This window comes from Diceros bicornis, chromosome 13, assembly GCF_020826845.1.
Source record: "Diceros bicornis minor isolate mBicDic1 chromosome 13, mDicBic1.mat.cur, whole genome shotgun sequence".
NCBI lineage: Eukaryota > Metazoa > Chordata > Mammalia > Perissodactyla > Rhinocerotidae > Diceros > Diceros bicornis.
In genome coordinates, this window is record NC_080752.1 from 10062006 (window position 1) to 10087206 (window position 25201).

At 40.1% G+C, this 25201-nt stretch overlaps 1 protein-coding gene across 1 annotated transcript in view; it reads right to left on the reverse strand.

Moving 5' to 3' along the window:
- Nucleotides 1-3382: 3382 nt before the first annotated feature.
- LOC131412594 (cytochrome P450 4X1-like) overlaps nt 3383-25201 on the reverse strand; it is a 35293-nt gene continuing 13474 nt past the window's right edge. The window contains 10 exon segments of the mRNA XM_058552334.1: nt 3383-3465; nt 3467-3562; nt 4334-4416; nt 5743-5807; nt 7197-7330; nt 12954-13088; nt 13090-13130; nt 13686-13792; nt 22921-23075; nt 23157-23284. Coding sequence (XP_058408317.1) covers nt 3396-3465; nt 3467-3562; nt 4334-4416; nt 5743-5807; nt 7197-7330; nt 12954-13088; nt 13090-13130; nt 13686-13792; nt 22921-23075; nt 23157-23284 — 1014 coding nt within the window. The 3' untranslated portion in view covers nt 3383-3395.

A 25201-nucleotide genomic window follows, 5' to 3' on the forward strand; every position in this document is an offset into this window, starting at 1 on the left:
AGAAAAAGAAATAAAAGGGATCCAAATTGGAACTGAAGAAGTGAAACTATCACTATTTGCAGATGACACGATTTTATATATATAGAAAACCCTACAGAATCCACCAAAAAACTTTTAGAATGAATAAATGAACACAGTAAAGTTGCAGGATACAAAATCAACATACAAAAATCAGCTGTCTTTCTACACACTAACAACAAAGTAGTAGAAAGAGAAATTAAGGATACAATCCCACTTACAATTGCAAAAAAAAAGAATAAAATACCTAGGAATAAATTTAACCAAAGAGGTGAAAGACATGTACATGGAAAACTAAAAAACAGTGCTGAAAGAAATTGAAGAAGACACAAAGAAATGGAAAGATATTCTGTGCTCTTGGATTGGGAGAATTAACATACTTAAAATGTCCAACTTCCTAAAGCAATCTACAGATTCGATGCAATCCCTATCAAAGTTCCAATGACATTTTTCACAAAAATAGAACAAGGAATCCTAAAATTTATATGGAACAACAAAAGACTCCCAATAGCCAAAGCAATCCTGAGAAAAAAGAACAAAGCTGGAGGTATCACACTCTCTGATTTCAAAATATACTACAAAGCTAGTAGTCAAAACAGCGTGGTGCTGGCACAAAAACAAACACACAGATCAATGGAACAGAATCAAGAGCCCAGAAATAAATCCACACATCTATGGACAGCTCATTTTCAACATGGGAGCCAAGAACATATAATGGAGAAAGGACAGTCTCTTCAATAAATGGTGTCGGGAAAACTGCACAGCCATATGAAAAAGAATGAAAGTAGACCATTATCTCTCACCCTATGCAAAAATTAACTCAACATGGATTAAAGACTTGAATGTAAGAACTGAAACCATAAAACTTCTATAAGAAAACATAGGCAGTACACTCTTCAACATCAGTCTTAGCAGCATATTTTCAAATAATGTGTCTGACCAGGCATGGGAAATAATAGAAAAAATAAACAAACGGGACTACATCAAACTAAAAAGCTTCCGCACAGCAAAGGAAACCGTCAACAAAACGAAAAGACAACCTAACAACTGGGAGAAGATATTCACAAACCACATACCTGATAAGGGATTAATATCCAAAATATATAAAGAACTCATACATCTCAACAACAAAAAAACTAACAACCCAATTTAAAAATGGGCAAAAGAACTGAACAGACATTTTTCCAAATAACATATACACATGGCCAACAGCCACATGAAAAGATGTTCAACATCACTAATTATTAGGGAAATGCAAATCAAAATTACAATGAGATATCACCTCACGCCCATCATAATCGCTATAATTAACAAGACAAGAAATAACAAGTGTTGGAGAGGATGTGCAGAAAAGGGAACTCTCATACACTGCTGGTGGAAGTGCAAACTGGTGCAGCCACTATGGAAAACAGTACGGAGATTCCTCAAAAAAATAAGAATAGAACTACCATACAATCCAGCTATTCCACTTCTGGGTATTTATCCAAAGAACATGAAAACACGAATGCATAAAGATATATGCACCCCTCGGTTCACTGCAGCGTTATTCACAATAGCCAAGACTTGGAAGCAACCTAGGTGCCCATCAAGAAACGAATGGATAAAGAAGATGTGGTATATATATGCAATGGAATACTACTCAGCCAGAAAAAAAAGATGAAATCCTACCATTTGCAACAACGTGTGGAACTTGAGAGTATTGTGCTAAGCGAAATAAGTCAGAGGGAAAAAGCCAAATACCGTATGATCTCACTCACAAATAGAAGATAAAACAACAAACAAACACATAGAGACAGAGATTGGATTGGTGGTTACCAGAGGGGAAGCGGGGTGGGAGGAGGGCAAAAGGGGTGATTAGGCACATGTGTGTGGTGATGGATTGTAATTAGTCTTGGGTGATGAACATGATGTAATCTACACAGAAGTCCACATATAATGATATACACCTGAAATTTATATAATGCTTTAAACCAATGTTACCTCAATTTTTAAAAAAAGATTGTTATAAAAATAAAAAACAAAAGTACATACAGATGAATATCTTACAACATTGTATAATAATATACATTAACAAAATATTGCACTATTTTCCTATTTAAAAACGTGTATTTTTTGCACATGCATAAATTAGTGTAGTCTCCTGAAAAGAAAAGAAAAGAAAAGAAAAGAAAAGCAGGAAATTCTGTCATTTGAGACAAAAAGGTTGAATCTTTTGTCATTTTTGGAGGGCATTATGCTAAGTGAAATATGCCAGACAGAGAAAGGCAAATACTGCATGGTATCACTTATATGTGGAATCTAAAAAATAAAATAAAAAAATAAAACCCATTAAAAAAAAAAAAGGAGGAATTCCCATTCAGGCTTCACAACAGTTGTTAGCACCAGGAAAATATGTAGAATAGCTTGATAATATTTCAAATGAAGGCTTTCTTAGCAAAGACTCAAAACCCAAAAAACCATAAAGAAAAGTTTATATATCTTACTTCATGAAAATTTTAAAGTTCCATATGGTAACAGACACCATAAATACAGTTTTAAAAAAGTAAAAAATGGTAAAATATTACAAAGGAAAGTTACAAGCAATATTATCCACAATATATGAAGAATTCATATGAATCGATGAGAAAAAGACAAACAACTCCATAGAAAAATAAACGTAGATGATGTACAAATCACAGAGAACCAAACAAAGATAAACACAAATAGCCAATAAGTACGTTTTTAAAACTACAAATAACTTAAATACCCAATAATAGGAAAATAGTTAAATAAATTATACTAGATCCATATTATAGAATATCATGAAGCCATGATTAGGAATGAGATATATTTTCATCAAGTAAAAATAGCAAGAACAATATAGATATGATCCCACCTATAAGAATACATACATACATATGCACATATGAGATATACAAGAGAAAGTCTGAAAGAATGCACACCAAAGTATTCTGTTTTAGGAAAAGCAGTAGGATTGGTCAGAGCAGGGAGGTGTGGGCTATGTGAAGTGGGACTTTTACTTTTTACTCTACGTACTATTCTAGTGTTGAAAATCTCTTACTGTAGGCATACCTTCACCTCTTGTGTAATTCTAAAAACTATTTTAAAAAACTACAGAAAATAGATGGAAGTCACCTGGGAAAATTCTTGGACTCTAGCATTAATAGTAGCCAGAATCAAACAGAAAAGGTCTAAAAATCTCCCAAAGTCATACAGAACAGATGCTTTTGGATAACGTGCAGCTCCACAGAGACCCCCATCCCACCTACCCCTAGCTCTCCCACCACACTTTGATGCCTCTCCATTTCCTTGGACCATTAGCTGTAATTTAACTTTAAAACAAAACGTATATAATCATTGCACCCTGGGCTGTAGCATTAGGGGAGCTTCTTCAGGTGCAAGTGGACCCCACTCTTGGGTTTGAGGATAACCTGGGGCAAGAAGACAAGGCCTGGTGGGGTCTGGAGTCACCTTGAAGCGGAGCAGAATCAGAGCAATGGCCACCTTTAACTCAGCCATGGCAGAGTGCTGCCCGATGCAGTTCCTGCAGACACCCAGGGAAAGAAAGAGATACTTGAAGAAATGCTGTTTCTTCCGACTCTTTAATAAGATACTAGAATAACAAGTCTGATGTTCACAGGAAAGCAACATTTTCACAGTAAACGCCACAGAAACTTCTGGACTTTGGACTCCTTGCTCCTGTAAAAATGTGAGCTGGCAGGCTTCAACTTTGAGTTGCTCATAGATTGTGCCTCCTGTGAGGATCTAACGTAAAACATGATGACTGTAGTTGATAACACTGTATTGTATAATTGAAATTTTCTAAGAAAGTAGAACTTAACATGTTCTCATACATGCACAGAAAGATAAATATGTGAGTTGAAGGATGTGTTAATTAACTAGATGGGGAAGAATCCTTTCACAACATATATGTTCATCAAATCACCACAACGTACACTTTAAATATTTGACAATTTTATACATAAATTATAACTCAATAAAGCTTAAATTAAGAAAAGAAAAGAATTGTTTCTCCTGCATTGGGTGTGGACTGCATTGAGCCTATGAGCAACAGCTGGCATTTTGGGATGGCTTTCTGAGGCTTGGCTGTACAGGATGTGATAGAGAAGAGGATCGTCCTTTGTCAAACTAACTGGTCCTTTCAGGGGCTCAAATAGGCACCAAGATCTACCTCACGGTCAGGTGAGAAGATGGGGTTACATGGAAGAATTTATAGAACTGAGGGGCTAAAGGGAAAAAACTGTTCCCAAGTAAACATTTTTGTGTATTGTTAAAAATTTTGAATTGTCCTCACCTTGGTCCAGCTGAGAATGGTAAGAAGGAGTGGAGGTGTCTTTGATCAGAATTCTCTTGGGAAAACCTCAAGGGGTCAAAGACCTGAAATGAGAGGGCAACCCAACCACCATACCCAAAACACCATTAACACATTTCTTAAACTACTATTTAGCACCGATCAACAGAAATATCCTGTGAGCCACATATGTAACTTCAAATATTCTGGTAGCCACATTTTTAAAAGGTAAAATTAATTTTAATAATAGAATTTATTTAATAGAAGATATCATCATTCCAACATATACTCAATATAAACAATTATTAAGGAAACATTTCACACTTTTTGCACTACATCTTCAAAATCCAGCATGTGTTTCACATTTCCAGCACATCTCAGTTCTGACTAGGCACGTTTCAAGTGCTCAGTGGCCACGTGTGGCTAATGGCTACCACACTGGACAGAGTAACTCTAGACCTGCAGACGTTGTGTGGCCTCCCGGTGGACTAGTCTGCTACCCAGACTAAGTAGGCGGAAAGCAGAAATACTATGGCCAGTGGTATTATTTCCACATTGGAGGTAAGAGTGCACCCATTTAGAAGTCAAGCCAAAACAACTATGTGATCAGTTGTTACTGAGACATGCAGTCTAATTTCCCATTACACGTAACAGATCTTAAACCCTAGCAGATTATGTAAAAGGATATGTCTGTACACGTTGTGAGTGTTTAGAGTTACAAGAACATTGAATCAAGGCACTCAGGTACGCTACACATCTTCTGTTAGCCTCTCCAGATCCTCTCTCCTCCCTTTCCCACCCTGCTCTGGGCACCAAGAAGCTGATCCACATGGTTTCCTGTTAGGTTTGGCCAATAAAAGGCATTGACAAGCGATCTGGAGGGTGGGAGGAGAGAGTGGTTGGCTTGTTTATCCCAGGGCCCCTCCCTCCCAGGCTGCCTCAGGTTGGCTGCAGGCTCTACTGAAGCCGCAACTCGTGTCTGATGGCCTTTCCCAGCAGCAGTCTCTCTCCTGTGTCCCATTGCCCAGCTTGAGTGTCATCAGTGTCCTGCCAGAATCCTGATTGTTACATTGAGGAGAGGGAGTTTTCCTTGCCCGAATTACTATTGGGAGTCTACACTCTCGCAGATACCTAGGTAGGTACTTGGGAGAGCTTGTTAAGTAAATGACTCCTGTACAGATTCTGACAATTTAGAGCAGGTTATGGGGCATTATGCCAATCTGTTCATTCAAAGCAAAGAGAAAGTAGGAATGGGGGAAGAGGAGAGTTTTCCTTTGGGGGAAAACTTACACTTTTGGTTTTTATGTTTATTTCTGTTTGCTTTGTTTCATTGGCCACTTCCATGCATAGCTACAAAAAGTGAATTGCACAGCATTAGTTCTTTAAAGTTCTTACATGTAAGACAGTCATACCTTTGGGTTTTCCCAGATGGCAGGGTTGTGGTGAAGACCCCAAATACTGAGAACAATATTTATTCCTGAAAAAAAAAGGAAATAAAGAGATTACAGGAGAAAGAGCGAGTTGTGGGCTATAGTTGTATCACTCTTCAGTAAGACTTTTCTTCTTGAAGGGAAAGAGGTGGCTCCTGGCAGAGTTCTGTGTGCTGTAGCTGATGCCCACAGTGAAGGACCCATGGGAAGATGAGGCGTGGTGGCACCTTAGTATTCAAAGCAATGATCTGTTTAATACATGATTCTATCTTAAGGAGCTACTGGTATCATGTCAAAATGGTAACCCATATTTACGTTTTCTGCTACCTCTGGAAATTACTTGTATATCTACTAATGGACTATAAAGCACCCACTGGGGACAGTTTGGTCCCCAGCATAAAACAGAACCGTAATTCCATCATGCAGACCCAATAACAAGGTTTTCCTGGTGCTGTTCAGATATGGAAGCTGAGGAATTTGGGCAAATATCCATGTAGTTCAGATATTGAGAAAAAAAAAAGACAGAGGAGAGAGAATTTGAGGATTATTTGGTTACTAGAAATAATTCTGGTAAATTAACTCTGGATCTGTCAACAAAGTCACAGTTAGTGACAGGCTGTTGGTGTTTGCCACAGGCAATCCTGTGAGCTTGTTTCCAAGGGCAAGAGTCAATAGAATACTGAAGCAGATGAGTGAAGGCTGTCTCGTGTGATCCCTGCCTCCCACTCATCCTGCTCAGAAACCTGTGTTGTTCTGAAGAGCACTGGGCTGTGGGTGCAGGATCTCTGCGTGAGTTCTAGCTCTGCTCATCTGCACATTGGGGTCCCCCAGTGGGTTTTTGGCTGCACCAAAAGTATTTTAAAGTGCTTGTTAACTGGCAAGCACTGCATGGTGTCTGCTAAGATCATGTTCCAAGGGGAAAAACAATGAGATAATCTGTTTGAAGGCTCTCTGTAAACTACTATGTGCTGCACACTTATAAGGGTGATATAATGATGATGATGATGATGATGATGATGATGATGATGATGATGATGATGAAGAAGAAGAAGACAAAGACTCCCCTTGAGTCTTCTAGATAAAGACAATGGTGCTCATCTCCCATGAAGTCTCACCTGGGTCTCAAACTCAACCAAACAAGAATTACCTTAGAAAAAACATCCCACAATGGAAGAAACTCTGGGCTGGGATTCTGGCAATGTGGGTCCTGGGCATAGCTTTGCTGCAAATGGCTATGTGCCTTTGGGGAAGTCTCTGAAACCCACATCTGACCAAGGCATTACCCACTGAGCTTTAATAGGGGCCCAACCCTAAGCCAGCTATCCTTAGGATTGTCTTTTGACTCCTCCAAGAGTTGAGAAACCTGCTGGTCTTCATCACTGTGGTGCCCAGGATCCCACAGTCTCTAGGAACATTTAGGAAAATAATGCAAAGACCTGCAGGCAAGGAGCGTCCATCTGGGAAGGTAATGGGCTTGCTGAGTTCTCTGGAAATGGATGGGACTGGAGGGGCCAATCGGAGTGACTCCTTGATGCACATTGTGGTGTATGACATCTCATCCAGCTGGTCTCTGTGAGGACGAGGGAGGGAGGGAAGAGAACTCAGACTCCATAGCCAGTTTCTAAATACTGATATTTTTTTCTATTTGATGTTTGTTCCTGGTAAATATCATCCTCAGGTTAAAGCTATTTTGCAATTGGTTTTTGTAACAGAACATTAAAATGGGACTCTTTCTGCCTCTGGATCAGCTGAGGTCCCGAAGGAAGAGGAACCAAACAGGCGCCAAATCTCCTAATTATAAAGTGAGGAGGGTGCTAAACTAATGGTAAGGATTTACTAAGGAGATTTCTGAAAACCAGTTTTGCAACCTTTAGCTCACCTTATAAATCAACAATGTATGGGACACGGCACCCCGGGCAGGAGCAGATCCATCTTGGGCCTAGGAATTTATTTCAACAGTACCCTCACATGTTTATTAACGTGTTCCAAGCACATTTGTGGAAGACGTACAGGCTGGGTCAGAGTAGATGATCTGGAGCTGTACAAGCTCATGAAGCCAGGTGTGTAACTTCCATGCACTCACAATCATGTCAGGGAGACCAACATACAATTAACTGAAATTCTGAGATGCTCACTGATTCATTCTAAGAATTCCATCAGCACCTACCACATGCCAGGGAGATACAGGATGCACTTGAGACACAAATAATCAAGAGAAACATTGGGGGAATAAAAAGCCAAACTGGGAGTGATGTCAGCATCATGGCAGAGTGAGCTCTTCCCTTAGACTATCCCTGCTAAGGTACAATGAAAAGGACACTCATAAACCAACAAAGGACAATCATACAAAACAACAGACGTCTGAGAGATCCACGCAGCCATATGTCTGAAGGCAGAGGTGCTGGACCCTCCAGGAGGCAGTGGAAGGAGGTAAGGGGATCTCCTCTCCCTCCTCCAATGACAGCAACCTGGGGCACAGGACTGCACAGGGCTCTTAGAGCAGAGTGAGGAGGAGGCAGTCTTCCACAGGAATGCCTTCACTCTCCAAGTTGCCTCCCAGCCCATGGGAAAGCTCCACACCGAGGAGGCTAAGCAATCACGGGGGCATATTCACCAAGCCGAGCAGCCCAGAAGGGCAGAGAGTGAGTGCAGAGAGGGACCGCCCCGGGGATCGTGCACGTGAAAGAAAGCACCGCCCCCCCCCCCCCCCCCCCGCCACACCAGCTTGGCCAGTCAGTGAGAGCAAGGGACTCCTGTGAGAACACCTGTGTGCCCACATGTGTAAAGCAGCGGTAGCCAGTGGGCAAACACAGACAGGCTCTGTCAGCATAGCTTCCAAAAGACAGGCACAGCTGCCAGGGATCACAGTGAGCTCAGAATATACAGCTCCTGCCCAGCCCCCAGTGGCAGCAGGGGGAATCTATGACCAGATACCACTACTATGAGAAAGCACAAATCCACCTCATCAAATAGAATGAAGAGGTGCACTAATACTCCAGACCAGAAGGAAAATGAAAAGCACCCAGAAATCAATCCTGAAGGCACTGAAATTTACAGCCTAAATGATAGAGAATTCAAAATAGCTATCATAAACAAACTCAACGAGTTCCAAGAAAAGCAATTCTGAGGAAAAAGAGCAAAGCTGGAGGCATCACATTCCCTGACTTCAAAATATACTACAAAGCTATAGCAATCAAAACAGCATAGTACTGGTACAAAAACAGACATACAGATCAATGGAACAGAACTGAAAGCCCAGAAACAAAACCCACACATCTGCAGACAGCTAATCGTCGACAAAGGAGCTAAGAACATACAATGGAGAAAGGAAAGTCTTCAATAAATGGTGTTGGGAAAACTGGGCGGCCACATGCAAAAGAATGAAAGTAGACCATTATCTTACACCATACACAAAAATTAATTCAAAATGGATTAAAGACTTGAAGATAAGATGTGAAACCATAAACCTCTTAGAAGAAGATATAGGCAGTACACTCTTTGACATTAGTATTAGAAGGATCTTTTCAAATACCATGTCTACTCCGGCAAGGGAAACAAAAGGAAAAATAAACAAATGTGACCTCATCAAACTAAAGAGCTTCTGCAAGGCAAAGGAAACCATGAACAAAACGAAAAGACAACCCACCAATTGAGAGAAAATATTTGGAAATCATATATCCAATGAGGGGTTAATCTTCAAAATATATAAAGAATTCATACAACTCAACAACAGAACAACAAATAATCCAATCAAAAAATGGGCAGAGGATATGAACAGACATTTTTCCAAAGAAGATATACAGATGGACAACAGGCATATAAAAAGATGTTCAACATCACTAATCATGAGGGAAATGCAAATCAAAACTACAATGAGATATCACCTTACACCTGTTAGAATGGCTATAATTACCAAGACAGGAAACAGCAAATGTTGGAGAGGATGCAGAGAAAAGGGAACCCTCATACACCGCTGGTGGGAATGCAAACTGGTGCAGCCACTATGGAAAACAGTATGGAGCGTTCTCAAAAAATTAAAAATAGAAATACCATATGACCCACCTATCCCACTACTGGGTATTTATCCAAAGAACTTGAAATCAACAATTCAAAGAGACTTATGCACCCCTAGGTTCATTGCAGCATTATTCACTACAGCCAAGACATGAAAGCAACCCAAGTGCCCATCAACTGATGACTGGATAAAGAAGATGTGGTATATACATACAATGGGATATCAGCCATAAAAAAGACAAAATTGTCCCATTTGCAACAACATGGATGGACCTTGAGGGTATAATGTTAAGTGAAATAAGCCAGACAGAGAAAGACAAACACTGCATGATTTCACTCATATGTGGAAGATAAACAAACACATGAACAAAGAGAACAGATTAGTGGTTGCCAGAGGGGATGGGGTTTGGGGGGTGGGCATAAGGGGTAAAGGGGCACATATATGTGGTGACTAACAAATTATAACATACAACTGAAATTTCACAATGTTATAAACTATTATGACCTCAATAAACTAAAAAATACATTAAAAAATAAAAAGAATGCATAAGGATTGAAGAAAGGAGGCTTAAGAGTCTTGAGAGAAAAAAATCCTTTAAAAAGAATTTTTGGAATGCCAAGTGCCGTGGAGAATGGCAGGCGGTGTTCCTCCCCATGTTAAGCAAAGGAGGGCTTCAGCATAGGACTGATAGGAAAGGCTGCAACTCGGAGCAGACAGAAGGTAAGGAGAGCAGCAGGGCAAGGCAGGAATTCCCTAGTGTGTCCTGAGGGCCAATGATCCCACAGAAGGGAGAGCTACAGAACCAATTTGAAAGGAACTCTGACCTAGGATAAGAATTCCTTTGCCCCACAAATCACCATTGCAAAGTCCCACTGAGGGAATCTCCAAGAAACCCACAGATGCTCCATCAAAAGTAAAAGGAAGCATTGACTATTCACCAAGCTCAGAGGGCAAGATCACAACAGTACCAGCTCCTTTCTCCTTATCCTCTCTCCCTCCTGGTGCCATTTCTAGAAGGGTCAGAAACAGCAGCTACGGGCAGGGGAGGAGCTGGTCAGTAAGAAGAGGCCAACAACAACCCCTCACCCACCACTGGCTTCCAGACTCAGAGAAGTACTGAGCTGGGTCGGGGGAGACGTTCCCAGTAGGTGGGAAATTGAAGTTTTTATTATGACACCAGACCAGACAGCTTAATTACTGAAATGAGACTACCCTTGAGATTTAAACAGATGGGAACTCTATGAGATTCACCCAAGATTACACCCAGGAGATGAGAAGAACTTACCCCACACTGCAGGTGTGAAGTGCCAGCAGGAGAAGAATAAAGTTTCTAATTTGCATCCTAGGTGGTCAGGTTGGTTCAATGAAATGACTAACTGTATTCAGTCTGTTTGCATTATTGTATTTCTATTTTCTTTTCTGATTACTTATTTTGAATGCAGACTTTGGCCACTAGTTAATGTGAAATTTTAATTTTGGATTCTTTCCTCCTCAAACCCAGAATAAAAATAATAATTCTGCTTAGCCTGTCACTTTACACATTTAAGCAAACCAAGGTTGTCCATCTCAACCCTGGCGCAAAAAGAAGAGAGGAATTTTAACCCAAAGCAGAAATGGGCTGACATGGAGCCAAATGGAGACGTTGAACAATTTTCCAGGTTTTCCAGAAATTGCTCTTTGCAGTTTTTATTATCTGTCTAAAACAATTATAAATTCTCAGAATCCTATGTGAAAATTTCATTAAATGTAACTATAAAGCCATATTACAGAATAAAAACGTATTTTATTCTCTGTAATATTGTTGCCATTTCTCTCATTACAATAAATGGTAGTTAATGGATGCTCTGGATTTTTTTTTCTCATCTGGCAAAGATTTCTTTATTGTTTTCACATTTCACATAAGCCAAACAAGAATAAGAGGGGTCAATATTTGAGTTGTATACACATCCATCCTAATCAAGGTTAACATATCTAATTAATGTTGGGAGGTGGTATACAATGTTTCCAAATTCAATGAATGAATGAAAAATGTCTAATAAACACTGCTTTTTGTGCTATATGATTAGATCTTTAATTTATGGTAGGAAATGATAATTATTTCCTTCTCAAAAGCGAGATCTCTACTATACCTATAAATTCAAACTATCCTTTATAAATGTTCTAACTGAGCTGACTTTTGCATTTGAAATATGGTGTTTTCCCACTAGTCATGGAGCTGGATTGCCCTCAGCACTTCTGTCTTTCTGCCCCTCTGACCAGCAGCACAATGATATGTGAAATATCTCACTGGGGTAAAGAGTGTAGTTTATATCAGGGACACATGATCTCTCTGCAAATAGCATGTCTGAGAGGCAAATCCATAACCTGGGCTTCATTAACAGCAAGATAGGCTCAAAGTCTAGCAAAATGGAGTTGAAGTTTTCACCTGGCTACTCATACTCATCCTGTAAGAGGCAGCTTAATGTCAGCTCTCTCAGGAAGTCTCCTTGAGTCCCCGTGTCAGGTTAGATGCCTGTCTTCTAAGTCTCTGTGGAGCCAGCACATATCTCTCTCATCACACTCACCATCTTATACTGCAATTATCTGTACGGGGCCTGGTTCCTGTACTAGAGTGTGAGCTCACTGAGGGCAGGACCCACACCAGATATTGAACATTTTTCTAGGGCCACAGTACTTAAAATGTCCTCAGTCCATATTTGCTAAACTCACCTACAGTGTGTATCATTGAGTACTATGTTTAAAGTCCAAAGCCAGTCCTGAGGAGTAAAGGAGGGGACGGGAGAGAATATCCACAATGAGGCTTAAATGATGCAGATGCTCACTCAGGTCCCTCAGAAGAGGAGCCCGCTTGAGCCCAACCAGTCAAGCTCTAAACGCAAGTCTAGGGATCAAGTCCCCATTTCCAATGCACCAGAACATGGGTGAAAGAAATTTTATAGACCACTGATTAGAAAAGCAATGAAATACATAACTTACAGATGAGCGAAGTTCTTCTGCAAAAGACAAAGGGATAATTTGGGGCCCTCTAGAAAAAGAGCAGAATGGTAGCCTGCCTCTTCTGCTTCCACATACACGTATCTTGAAGCACTATGGTCACCAAGGTGCAAGAGGAAAGAATAAAGCAAAATCCCAGGAGGAGAACTAGGATGTAAAGGTTAGGGATGCAGATCTTACTTACCAGGTGATGGAAGACCCGTCTCCCAGGATGCCCCTGATCTCCTCCCGGCATCTCTCCTGATGCTCAGGGCTCAGAGCCAGGTGGCAGAGGAGCCAGGAAATGCCCCCTGCCATGGTGTTCAGCCCTTCCAGATACGGACCGAAGGTCAGTATCTGAGAAGCTGTCGCCATTTTCAGCCTAGAAAGGACAGGAGAGATACTTCTATGCAATGCCAGTTTATAGATGTTTGGAGCCCCCATCAAAATAATGGTTTTAGGGAAAAAATTAGGGTTTCAAATGAGAGTTTCAATTTTAATTCAGTTCAAGAAATATATACTAGGAGCCATACTCGGCCCAGAGTGTAACTGAGAACAAAGTTAGATAAGGAAACAGGCCTTGCAAAGAGTTCCTCCACTCATCCTGCTCGATTTATCCAGATTTTTCTGACCCTCCTCCTCAGGATTTTACCAGCTTATCCTGTGACTCATTCTCCTGTGCTTCCCTAAAGTACCATGTGTCACTATGATAATCCTGTCAAATCAGTAGAAAGTTTAGTCTTATCTGACTCCTTCTAGTAACAAAGTTGCAGAATTCTATCTTTACTTCAAACTGTATGGAGCAAACCCACCAATTCAAAAGTATTGTTAAAATTAGGAGATCAATTTTGCTTGTGTCTCCCCTCCTCCCCACTCATCCACCTACTCACACAATTAACTAGATACATGAGCAGGCTCAGAAATTTGAAAGATTTACCTGGGCAGAAAGGACAACATCCAGAAAATCGTGGAACTTCCTCTTCTGAGTGTTATCCTGCCTATTCTCATCCTTTAGGGATTTCTTTCTATCCTGGATTGCCTTTTCTGGGGTAGAATAATAATTCCCCATTACCAAAGTGACAGCAAAGTCAGTTACAAGTAAAATAAATTACAGAGCAAGCCGTGGCCCATGAATAGCTTCAAATCTTGCCTAATTTCCCAAAGGTTTATTATATTTAAATAGATTTAATTTTTGCAGATGTTTATTTTCCCATCAAATGACAACCATTGACCAAAGCTCCAAAGACAAACACAACAGACCAAAAATATACTTTTATATAACAAGATAGGTAATATAATTAAGACGATTTCAAACTTAGGCACAAGTGACCAATCCTTCTTTTCTTCCTCAAGCTAATATCTGGTTTTCATGGAAAATTATCAAATTAAATAGAGTGAAATGGAAAACAAGCAAAGAAATGCCAACATATGTATAATTGAAGGGGCTAAAAGAAAAAATAAAAATATGGTGCAGAATATTTAAAACATAATCCAAGAAAACTTTCTGGAAATAAGAGAAAATTTAAATGTACATATTAAAGAGCTTAGCCTATGCCTGGAAAAATTGGAACAGAATAACCAATTCCAATATATATCATAGTAAAATTATTTGACATTAAAGACAGAGAAAAGAAAATCCTCAGAGACTCCAGACAAAAAGACTAAAAGTCTTTTAATGATAAGAAAGTTATACTAGCAGCATACTTCTCAAGAACAACAAAGAAATCAAGGCAAGATTAGAACATTTTCCAGAAACTTGAGGAAACGAAGTATGAGATAAGTATTTTATATTCCACAAAATGGTCCTCCAAGTATCAAGTCTACTGAAAAACGATTATCAACCTACATGAACTCAGAAAATACTATGTTCGTGAGCCCATCCTGAGGAATCTATAGTGGACAAGCTTCATCCAACGAAGAGACGACTAGGAAAACATCATAGATTTAATTCTAGTTCTCAGACTAAAATAAGGATAGGGACATGGGCAGAAGAATAACACATAAACACTAAAAATGAAAATAATGCAACTAAAAATAGGAGGAGTAGAGGGGAGAGAGGGGAAAGTAGAAAAAGATCCCTAATAGTTGACCAGGTGAGAAGCGAAAATCACAGGATGTCATTAAAAACTAACAAACCATCAGCCACCAGTCCCCAAAGGACAGATACTGTATGGTTCCACATACACGAGGTACCTAAATACCTAGTCAAATTCATAGACAGAAAGTAGAATGGCGGTTGCCAGGAGCTGAGGGGGGAGTCGAGTGAGGAGTTATTGTTTGATGGCTATGGAGTTTCAGCTTTGCGGGATGAAAAGAGTTCTGGAGATGGACAGCAGCGATGGTTGCACAACAATGTGAATGTACCTAGTAGCACTGAACTGTACACTTATAAAAGGTGACGTTGGTAAATGTTATATTGTGTGTATTTTATCACAATAAAAAATACTGACAAACCAGATAGCAAAAGTTTAAATAAAAGAGGGATTAAGGATCTATGAAAGGACTAAATACTACCATAGACATAGAACAAAAATATAAACCTTTGTAAATGTTAAAAGATATTACATTTAAAAAGAACAAAAAAGATATACCACATAGAGAAAGAAACACAGTGTACTGGGTTGAATAATGTCCCCCCAAAATTTATGTCCACCCAGTACCTGTAAATGTAGCCTTATTTGGAAATAGGGTCTTCAGAGATGTAATCCAGGAAAGATGATGTCATATTGGATTAGGGTAGGCCTAATTCAATTACTGGTATTCTTTGAAGAACAGGGAAATTTGGACACAGACTCTGCTATAGACTGAATGTTTGTGGTCCCCAAAATTCACATGTTGAAACCTAATCCCCACTGTGATGGTATTTGCAGTTGAGATCTTTGGGAGGTGATTAGGTCATAAGGTCATTGTTTATAAGCCACCCAATCTCTAGTATTCCGTTATAGCAGCCGGAATGGACTAAGATAGACACACAGAAGGAAGACAACCATAGGAAGACAGAGGCATAAATGAGAGTGATACAGCTCCAAGCCAAGGAATGTCAAGGATTACTGGCAACCACCAGAAGGTAGGAAGAGGCAAGGGAGGATTCTTCTCTAGAGCCATCAAGAGGAGTCATGGACCTGCCAACACCTTGGACTTCTAGCCTCCAGAACTGTGAGAGAATAAATTTCTGTTGTTTTAAGCCACCTGGTCTGTGGTTATTTGTTATGGCAGCCCTAGGAAACTAATTATAACATAACACACAGTAAAACATAATAACAGGACAATGTTGAGACCAAACATGTCAGTCATTGCAATAAATAAGAATGGGAATGACTTGCTTACCCAATAAAAAGAGTTTCAAATTGGCTTATAAAGCAAAATTCAACTATGTGCTACATACAAGAAAAACACATGAGACGAAGTAATTCAAAGTGGCTAAAAATAAATGGATGGACAAGAATACACCAGACAAATGGAAATGATAAAAAAGCAGGGGTTGCAATCCTGATATCAGATAAAGTAGATTTTGAGCAAAACTCATTAAATAAGGTCAGTTTCTAGGGCTAAAAATCATGATATCACAAGATATAATAGTTATGAACATATGCACACACTACAAACACAGCAGTACCTATTTAAAGCAGAAACTACAGGAAATGCAAGAAAAAATAGGCAGAATCACATGAATAACAGGAGTCTGTAACATACCACTCTCAGTGCAGGACAGGTGAGGTGGACAAAGATAAGACATAGAGGATCTAAATGAAATAATAAAGAAGAACATATGGGGAGAAATATCAACCACCATACCTAATAAGAGAGAATATATCTTCTTCTCAAGAGCATATGGAAAATTTACAAAAATCCATCATATATTAAATGATTTTTGACAAGGGTGCCAAGACTATTCAAGAGAGATAGGACAATCTTTTCAACAAATGGTACTGGGAAAGAAAACATTAGCAAGTTTCATAAAGGGGAAATATTAAAAACAATGCTCTATAACTGCAATAAAACTAGAAATTTTTAAAAATCAAAAAATAAATGGGCTGGCCTGGTGGCGTAGTGGTTAAGTTCGCATGCTCCACTTTGGTGGCCTGAGGTTCGTGGGTTTGGATCCCAGGCTCACATCTACACACCGCTCATCAAGCCATGCTGTGGCGGCATCCCACATAGAAAATAGAGGAAGATTGGCGCAGATGTTAGCTCAGGGCCAATCTTCCTCACCAAAAAATTAATTAATTAAAAGCCTTTCCACCTAGAAATTTATAAACCTTCAATTAAATACCTTTGGGGTGAAAGGGAAATACAAATAGAAATTACAGAATCTGAGAAAATAATGATAATGAAAAATTTACCCATCAAAATACATGAGATATATTTAATCAGCGAACAAAGGAAAATTCATAGCCTTAAAAACATATAACAATAAAAAATAGAAAACTCCATCTTAAAATTCAGATGGAATCAAAGGACCCCAAACAGCCAAAACAATCTTGAGAAAGAAGAACAAAACTGGAGGACTCACACTTCCTAACTTCAAAACTTACTACAAAGCTACAGTAATCAAAACAATGTGGTATTGGCATAAGGATAGACACATATCATATATGAGTAGATTATATGAATAGAATAGAGAGCCCAGAAATAAACCCTGGCATATATGTTCAAATGATTTTTGACAAGGGTGCAAGACTATTCAATGGAGATAGGACAATCTTTTCAACAAATGGTACTGGGAAAACTAGGCATCCACATGTTAAAAAAAGAATCTAGGGGCTGGCCTGGTTGCATAGTGGTTGGGTTCGCACGCTCTGCTTTGACAGCCCAGGGTTCACGGGCTTGGATCCCAGCCACGGACCTACACACTGCTCATCAAGCCACACTGTGGCGGCGACCCTCATACAAAATAGAGGAAGATTGGCACAGATGTTAGCTCAGCAACAATCTTTCTCAGGCAAAAAGAGGAAGATTGGCAACAGATGTTAGCTCAGGGCCAATCTTCCTCACAAAAAAAAAAAATCTAGACATAGATCTTACACCTTTCCCAAATACTAACTTAAAATGGATCATAGACCTAAATGTAAAATGTAAAACTATAAAACTTCTAGAAAACTACACAGAAGGAAATCTACATGACCTTCGGTTTGGCAATGACTTTTTAGATATAATATCAAAAGCATGATCCATGAGAGAAAAAAATTGATAAGCTGGACTTCATTAAAATTAAAAACTGCTAAGCAAGAGACACAGTTAAGAGAATAAAAAGACAAGCCACAATACTGGGAGAAAATATTTGCAAAAGACACTTCTCATAAAGGATTATTATCCAAATATACAAAGAACTCTTAAAACTCAACAATAAGAAAAAAAACCTGATTAAAAAATGGACCTAAGACTTGAGCAGACACCTCACCAAAGAAGATATGCAGACAGCAAATAAGCATATGAATGGATGCTCCACATCATCCTGTCATGAGAGTGATGCATTTTAAAAACAACAATAGGATACCTGCTACACATCTATTAGAATGGCCAAAATCCAGAGCACTGACAACATCAAATGCTAGCAACGACATGGAGCAACGAGAATTCTCATTCATTGCTGGCAGGAATGCAAAATGGTAATGCCATTTTGGAAGACAATTTGGTAGATTCTTACAAAACTAAACATTTTTTTACCATACTATCCAGCAATCATGCACCTTGGAATTTACCCAAAGGAGTTGAAAACTTATGTCCACACAAAAACCTGTACACAAATGTTTACAGCAGCTTTATTCAAATTGCCAAAACTTGGAAGCAATCAAGATGTCCTTCAACAGGTGAATGGGTAAACAAACTGTGGTACATCCATACAATAGAATATTATTTAGCAATGAAAAGAAATGCACTATCAAGCCATGAAAATACAGGGAGGAACTTTAAATGCATATTGCTAAGTGAAAGAAACCAATCTGAAAAGGTCACGTACAGTACAAGTCCAAATAATGACATGGAAAAGGTAAAACTAACAGTAAAAAAAATCAGTGGCTGCCAGGAGTTCAGGGCGAGGCAAGGAGGGATGAATAGGTGGAGCAGAGGGGAGTTTTCAGGGCAGTGAGACTATTCTGTAGGATACTGTAATGTGAATACACATCATTATATATTTCTCAAAACCCATAGAGTGTAAAACATAGTGAACCCTAAAGTAAACTATGGATTTTAGTTAATAATAATGTATCAATATTGGCTCATCAGTTATAACAAATGTACCACACTAATGCAAGATGTTAATAATAAGGGAAACTGTGAGTGTGGGTGGAGTGAGGAAGTATACGAGAACTCTCTGTGCTTTCTGCTCAATTTTTCTGTAAACCTAAAACTCTAAAAAATAATTATTAATTTAAGAAAAACATACTACAAAGTGTCTTTAAATAAATCAGTTTGAGAGGGGGACATCAGCGTCATGGCCGAGTGAGTTATTCCCTTTGTCTCTCTCCTCTAAGTTACAACCAATCAGACATCCACTGACCAACAAAGGACTCCCTACACAGCACAATAGAACACCTAAGAAATCCACACATCTATACATCCAAAGGTGGGTGGATTGGACCTCTGGGAGGCAGTGGAACTAGGGGAACAACCCCTTCCCCTCCTCCCACAGCAGCAGTCCAAAACTGGATTCTCACACTGGCACATGCACCTGTGTATAGAGGCTACAGGGACAGACAAGATACTTGTAGCTTAGCCTCTGTCCCCTAGCAGCGGTGGGTGGCACACACTTCCTGAAGATTCAGGACAGAGTGGAGCCAGTGACCCAGCCCCCTCCCCCTCCTCCAGCAGTAACCTGATCTTTCCAATAGTGGGGACAGTATCCAAAACACAGATTTTCCTACCTGGCGCAGGGCACCCTGACCTGAGTCTTCAGAACCCACCCGCTAGCACCAGTGACCAGAGCAGACAAAGAAACTCACTCCCTGCTTAGCCCCAGACCGCCCCCCACCCAGCAGTGGCAGGTGGAAGCTGCAAACTGAGGCTTCAGGAACCACAGCAGAACCTGTGACCCAGCCCCCAGTGGCAGCACCCCGAATGACAGCTCTAACAGCAGCAGGGGCTGCATACAAGTCCCCGGGTCCCCAGGCCCCTAGCAGCGACAGCAACATCCATGAACCCAGCACTACTGGCAGCGATGCAACCAGCACCTCCAGACATCCCAGGAGCAGCAGCACAGGTAGTACTTGTGGCAGCAGCATCCAAGCCAGTGGAGAGCCTGTGGAGAGCCAGTAGGGGAACATAAGACCCAGGTGACCCCAGAAGCAGCAGAAGTGCTCACAGCCTGGTGAGCCCAGTGGTAACACCTGAGACCGCAGCAACATCATAAGCAGCAAGGCAGCAGCAGCCTCAGCAACAAACAGTGCAAGGAGGACACTGATGGTACCTCTAGCAGAGGCAGTGGAGGTTGGAAAGCGCAGGCCCTCACATACAACCAGAAGCAGCTCAGAACCCAAGTAACCAAGCCCTACCCAAATAAGAAAGGTGGTTACTACCACAAATGTGCCAGCAGAGGATCAACTCATCAAGTACCATGAAGAACTAGAGTAACACACTAGCACAGAAAGAAAATGACAACTCTCCAGAAACCAAACTTGAAGTCACAGAAGATTACAATCTAACTGACAGAGAATTCAAAATAGCTGTCATGAAGAAACTCAATAAGTTACAAGAAAATTCAGAGAGACAGTTCAATGAGTTCAGGAATAAAATTAATGAATAGAACAAGTACTTCACCAAAGAGATTGAAACTCTAAAAAGAAACCAACCAGAAATTCTGGAGATGAAGAACACAATTAATGAGATGAAAAATAATGTAGAAAGCATTAAAAATAGACTAGACCATAAAGAAGAGAGAAGTAGTGAGCTCAAAGATAGAAATATTCAGATGGAAGAGGTGAGAGAAATAAGATATTTAAAAAATGAAAAAATTCTGTGAGAAATATCTGACTCAATTAGGAAAAGTACCATAAGGGTAATAGGTATCCCAGAAGGAGAAGAGAGGGAGAAAGGAGCAGACAGCTTATTCAAAGAAATAATAGCTGAGAACTTCCCAAATCTGGGGAAGGAAATGGATATACAAGTACCTGAAGCTAATAGGACACCTAATTATCTCAATGCAAAAAGACCTTCTCCAAGCCATATATTAAAACTGTCAAAAGTCAATGAGAAACAAACAATATTAAGGACAGCCAGAGAGAAGAAAATAACCTACAAAGGAACCCCCATCAGGCTTTCAGCAGATTTCTCAGCAGAAGCTGTACAGGCTAGGAGAGAGTGGAACGATATATTCAAAATCAGTGCGATTCTAGCACATGAACAGATAGACAAATGGAATAGACAAGGAAGTACAAAAATAGGTCCAAGTACATATGTCAATTTAGAATATGATAAAGGTGGTTATTCAAATCACTGGAAAAGAGGGAACTTTTTAATAAATGGTGATGAGACAACTGGAGAACCATTTGAAAAAATCAGATCAACACTTCACATCATACGTAAGAATAAACTCTAAATGAGTCAGAGATCTAAATGCAGAAAAACAAAACCATACAAGCACTAGAAGAAAGCACAGGTGAATTTCACTACAGTCCGGGTGTAGGGCAGTGGTTCCCCACCAGGGACAACTTTGACCCCAGGGGACATTGGGTAATGTCTGCAGACATTCTCAGTTGCCACAACTGTCAGAGTCCTACCGGCATCGAGTGGGTGGATGTCAGGGATGCAGCTACACCCTACAATGCACAGGACAGCTCCCCACAGCAGAGACATATCCAGGATAACGTCATTGGTGCCACGGGTGAGATACCCTGGACTAGGGGAAGGCTTTTGACTATTACTCAATATCCAGATGCAATAAAAGAAAACATTGAGAAATTTGACTAAAGAAAAATTAATGTTTTTGAAAAGGTTTTATTTTGAACAAATGTAGCATTTAATCTTTTCCCTAATACTTTGCATCTTGTTTTTTCATCATAATACGTAATACAAAGAAAACATAAAGAATTTTTTCACCAAGTCCCATGTAGATGCCCCCAAATCCACTCCTGTTTCCTCCAATGAGCCACACAAGCATTAACATTTTCTGTGTGGGCCATGACATGAACAGGTTGAGAACTCCTGCTATAAATAATGCCCATTTCTGTCTTAATTGTTTCTAACCTGCTTATCTGAGTGTCTTCCTTACAATATCTATGTTCATGTGGGCACGTGTGAGTGTGCATGTAGGTGTGTCTTGTAAACTTCCTGGGGCAAATATATGTGATATTTAACATTTATTCCATGCCAGACACTTTATGCAAGTGCTTTACATATATTACCATATTTAATCACCACCACAAACTATGAGATAGGTTCTTTTCCATCCCCATTTTACAGATGACACTGAGACAAAGCAGTAAGTCACCTGCCCAAAGTCACACTGCTAGTAAGTGGTGGAGCTGAGGAAGGATTAGCGAACTGCTTGATAAATATTCTCCCTATGGTGTTCACGAGAAGCCATGGTGAATTGCTTAAAAAGCTTAATCTATTCATGTTTGTTTTGTTGAAATAATTTATTTTTGAACCGAGCTTCTTTTATTTTCTTTTTTTATTGTGGTAAGAACACTTACCCTAAGATCTACCCATGTAACAGATTTGTAAGCATACAAGAGAGCGTAGTGAACTAAGGGCACTGTGTTGTACAGCAGAGCTCCAGAACTTACTCATCTGGCATAACCGAAACTTCACACCCATTGAATGACTCCCCATTTCCCTCTTCTTTTGAATGTGTGTCCATGTTTACTCTGTTCTCCTCTTCATTCCTATGTTGCATGAATGCTTTCAGCTTGTCATCATTACTGCAATCACTGGGCAAAAAGCCATAGGCCATGTGTACTTTGAAACACTAAATGCCCACTTGTTATGCTATATTGGTATTAATAAAAATTGTACGTAATAAAAACTGTATAATATATAGAAAATTTCTGATAAGACTGCCACTATGGATGTAGCAAACTCCTCTAAAGGACATGTATTTCATTGGAGCAGTGTCCACATAAGAGCTCCATTAGGACAAGAATTCTTTCTCTTTTCACACTGAGGCCTATTCCTCTAGACAGACACGGTACAGTGATGACAGTGTATGGCCCTGGGGAGTGAAACCCAAGAACTACCTGTGTACTGATGCAGCATTTTGCATATTTCCTTTAGGCGGTGGCCCTCGGGGCTGAATTTGAAAAGTATGTTGTGGTGACGTAAGAAACAGCACAAGCGGTAGAAGATGATTTTGCTGGCTTCCAACGTCAATTTTACATAAAGATCACGGGTGCTAGAAGAGAAAGTGGGGATAATGTCAATAAATGACTTAGATACTGGCAAACAAGTGTCTTTTGGTCCTCCTGTCACTGACCTGTTTATCTGGCAGTTGGTCTCCCGGCTGAAAGCACATTTCATGAGTATGTCCAGGGTCATCAAGTTGATGTGCTCAAAGACCTCCACAATTGTGTCCTGAGTGTCACAAATCTTCTCCCACTTTGCCTGGCACAGGAGGTCAAATCAACAACATCACCATCATCAGACTGCCTGTATCTGAAGGCTCCTCCCTAACCCCGCCCTTATGATGTAGGGGAGACGACCCTGACAAAGCAGGAGCCAAACGGTATGTGAGTAAATAAGTCAAGTGCTTCCTTGACATGAGGAAGGGGAAATGCACCCAGCTGGGTGAGAAAGAGCCTGGGACAAATCCGGTATCCGGTAAACGGCTGAGTTAAGTATCTTTGGCCTTTCTGTTACTACCATAACTCTGCTTTAAAACAAATCAGAGTCTTGGTAAAAAGTCTCTGATACAAAACCCATAATTACAGGGCTTCCTCCATCATCAGTCCCCAAATTGCTAGACACCTGACCCCATCACTACTCTCAACCATCAAAACCACACTTAAAAAAAACTTGGAATATTTAAAAAAAAAAACGTTTTCGATTCGGAAGCGACGGACAGAGAGAAGCCGGGAATAGGAGCAGCTGCTGGACCTGGTTCCCAGCCAAGTGCTGCCTGTGTCCACTTTACTTCCCCCAAAAATAAACTACTCACACCCCCTGAAATGTTTTCTGGCTTAAACTGCCACAAAGTTCCTTGACGAGCATGTATTTGTCATAATAAGCATTCTTTGTATAAAAATACAAATAAATCTAAATGTTTATGTTCAGATCAACCTACATTTGTTGAGCGCCTACGCCTATGGCTGAGTGCTAAGGATTCGGAGGCCATGGAAAAAAAGGCAAAGAGATTTTTTTAAAGCTTTTACCTAAATGTCAATTGTTTAGTCAATTGCTTTTACCCTGAATTATGTAAGTTTTACTGAGTACAAAAAGTGAGTTGAGAAGAAATGAGAGCAAAGAGGAGGCTCCAAGCTGGAGGCACTTTGGAACAACTCAGCGGAGGGAGGAGCTGTGAGAGGAATCTCAGGGAAACGTGGGACTGAGAAGCCAGGAAGATGGCAGTGGTTTATCGAAATGGAGATAAACTCAAATACCACCACCGGCTGATGTGCACTTGTGTGTAAAGCTGCACAGCACCCGAATCAGAACTCTATAGCCTGTACCTCTAGCTCTCTGCCTTGAGAATTCACACACGTATTTCACCACAATCCAGAAAATTCCAGGTTAAATCTGCTTTGTGAGGTTGGCTGAGAACCCAGCCAACCAGCTGGTAACAGAGGATCTATGGAAAAGGGACGGGTTAGCAGAAGGTGGAGGGAACCTTTGGCTTTGTCTGTGGTGTTTGAAGTGTCTATGATGAAACTGTATTAATGAATCAATTGTCTGATTTTTAAATAAGTACAATTTAAAAATATATCACGTACAGTGGAGTTTTGGAATAGAACTCATTTGTACATCATAGAACATAGGAACATAGGAATGTTCCTCTGCAACGCCTTCCTGCCCCTTTGGAAGGGCTCAAGTCAGCTCCTAACGATCATCTTCTGTCTACAAGAGGAAACTCTCATCTGTGACTTTAATGTAGACACTTATTCTTTGCTAGGGCCTTTACAGCCTTCAGGCGAGTCCATTCCAAACTCCAAACCTTTGTTCATGCTGACTCACTCTGCCTAGGATTCCCCCTTCCATATTATCCACATATTCAAGTCCAGCTCAGATTTCATGGCAAATTGGAGTCTCCTCTGAATCTGAAGCTGTTATAGCTGCTCCTGGTTTCCTTACTCGTCACCTACAGCACTTACCGTCTGAATCTCACTACTTGGTCCTTGGTTTACTGCCATGGGATCTCAAAATACATCTAAGACAGACAACCAGATCTTCATCTTTTCTTATCACACAAAGAACCATCGCAAAGGTTTACATAGACACCTATTGCTCAGTGGGTACTTGTACACTCATTAATTTCTAGAAATCATCCTCCTTTGACTCTCACTACCCACTAAACGTATGTCCAAT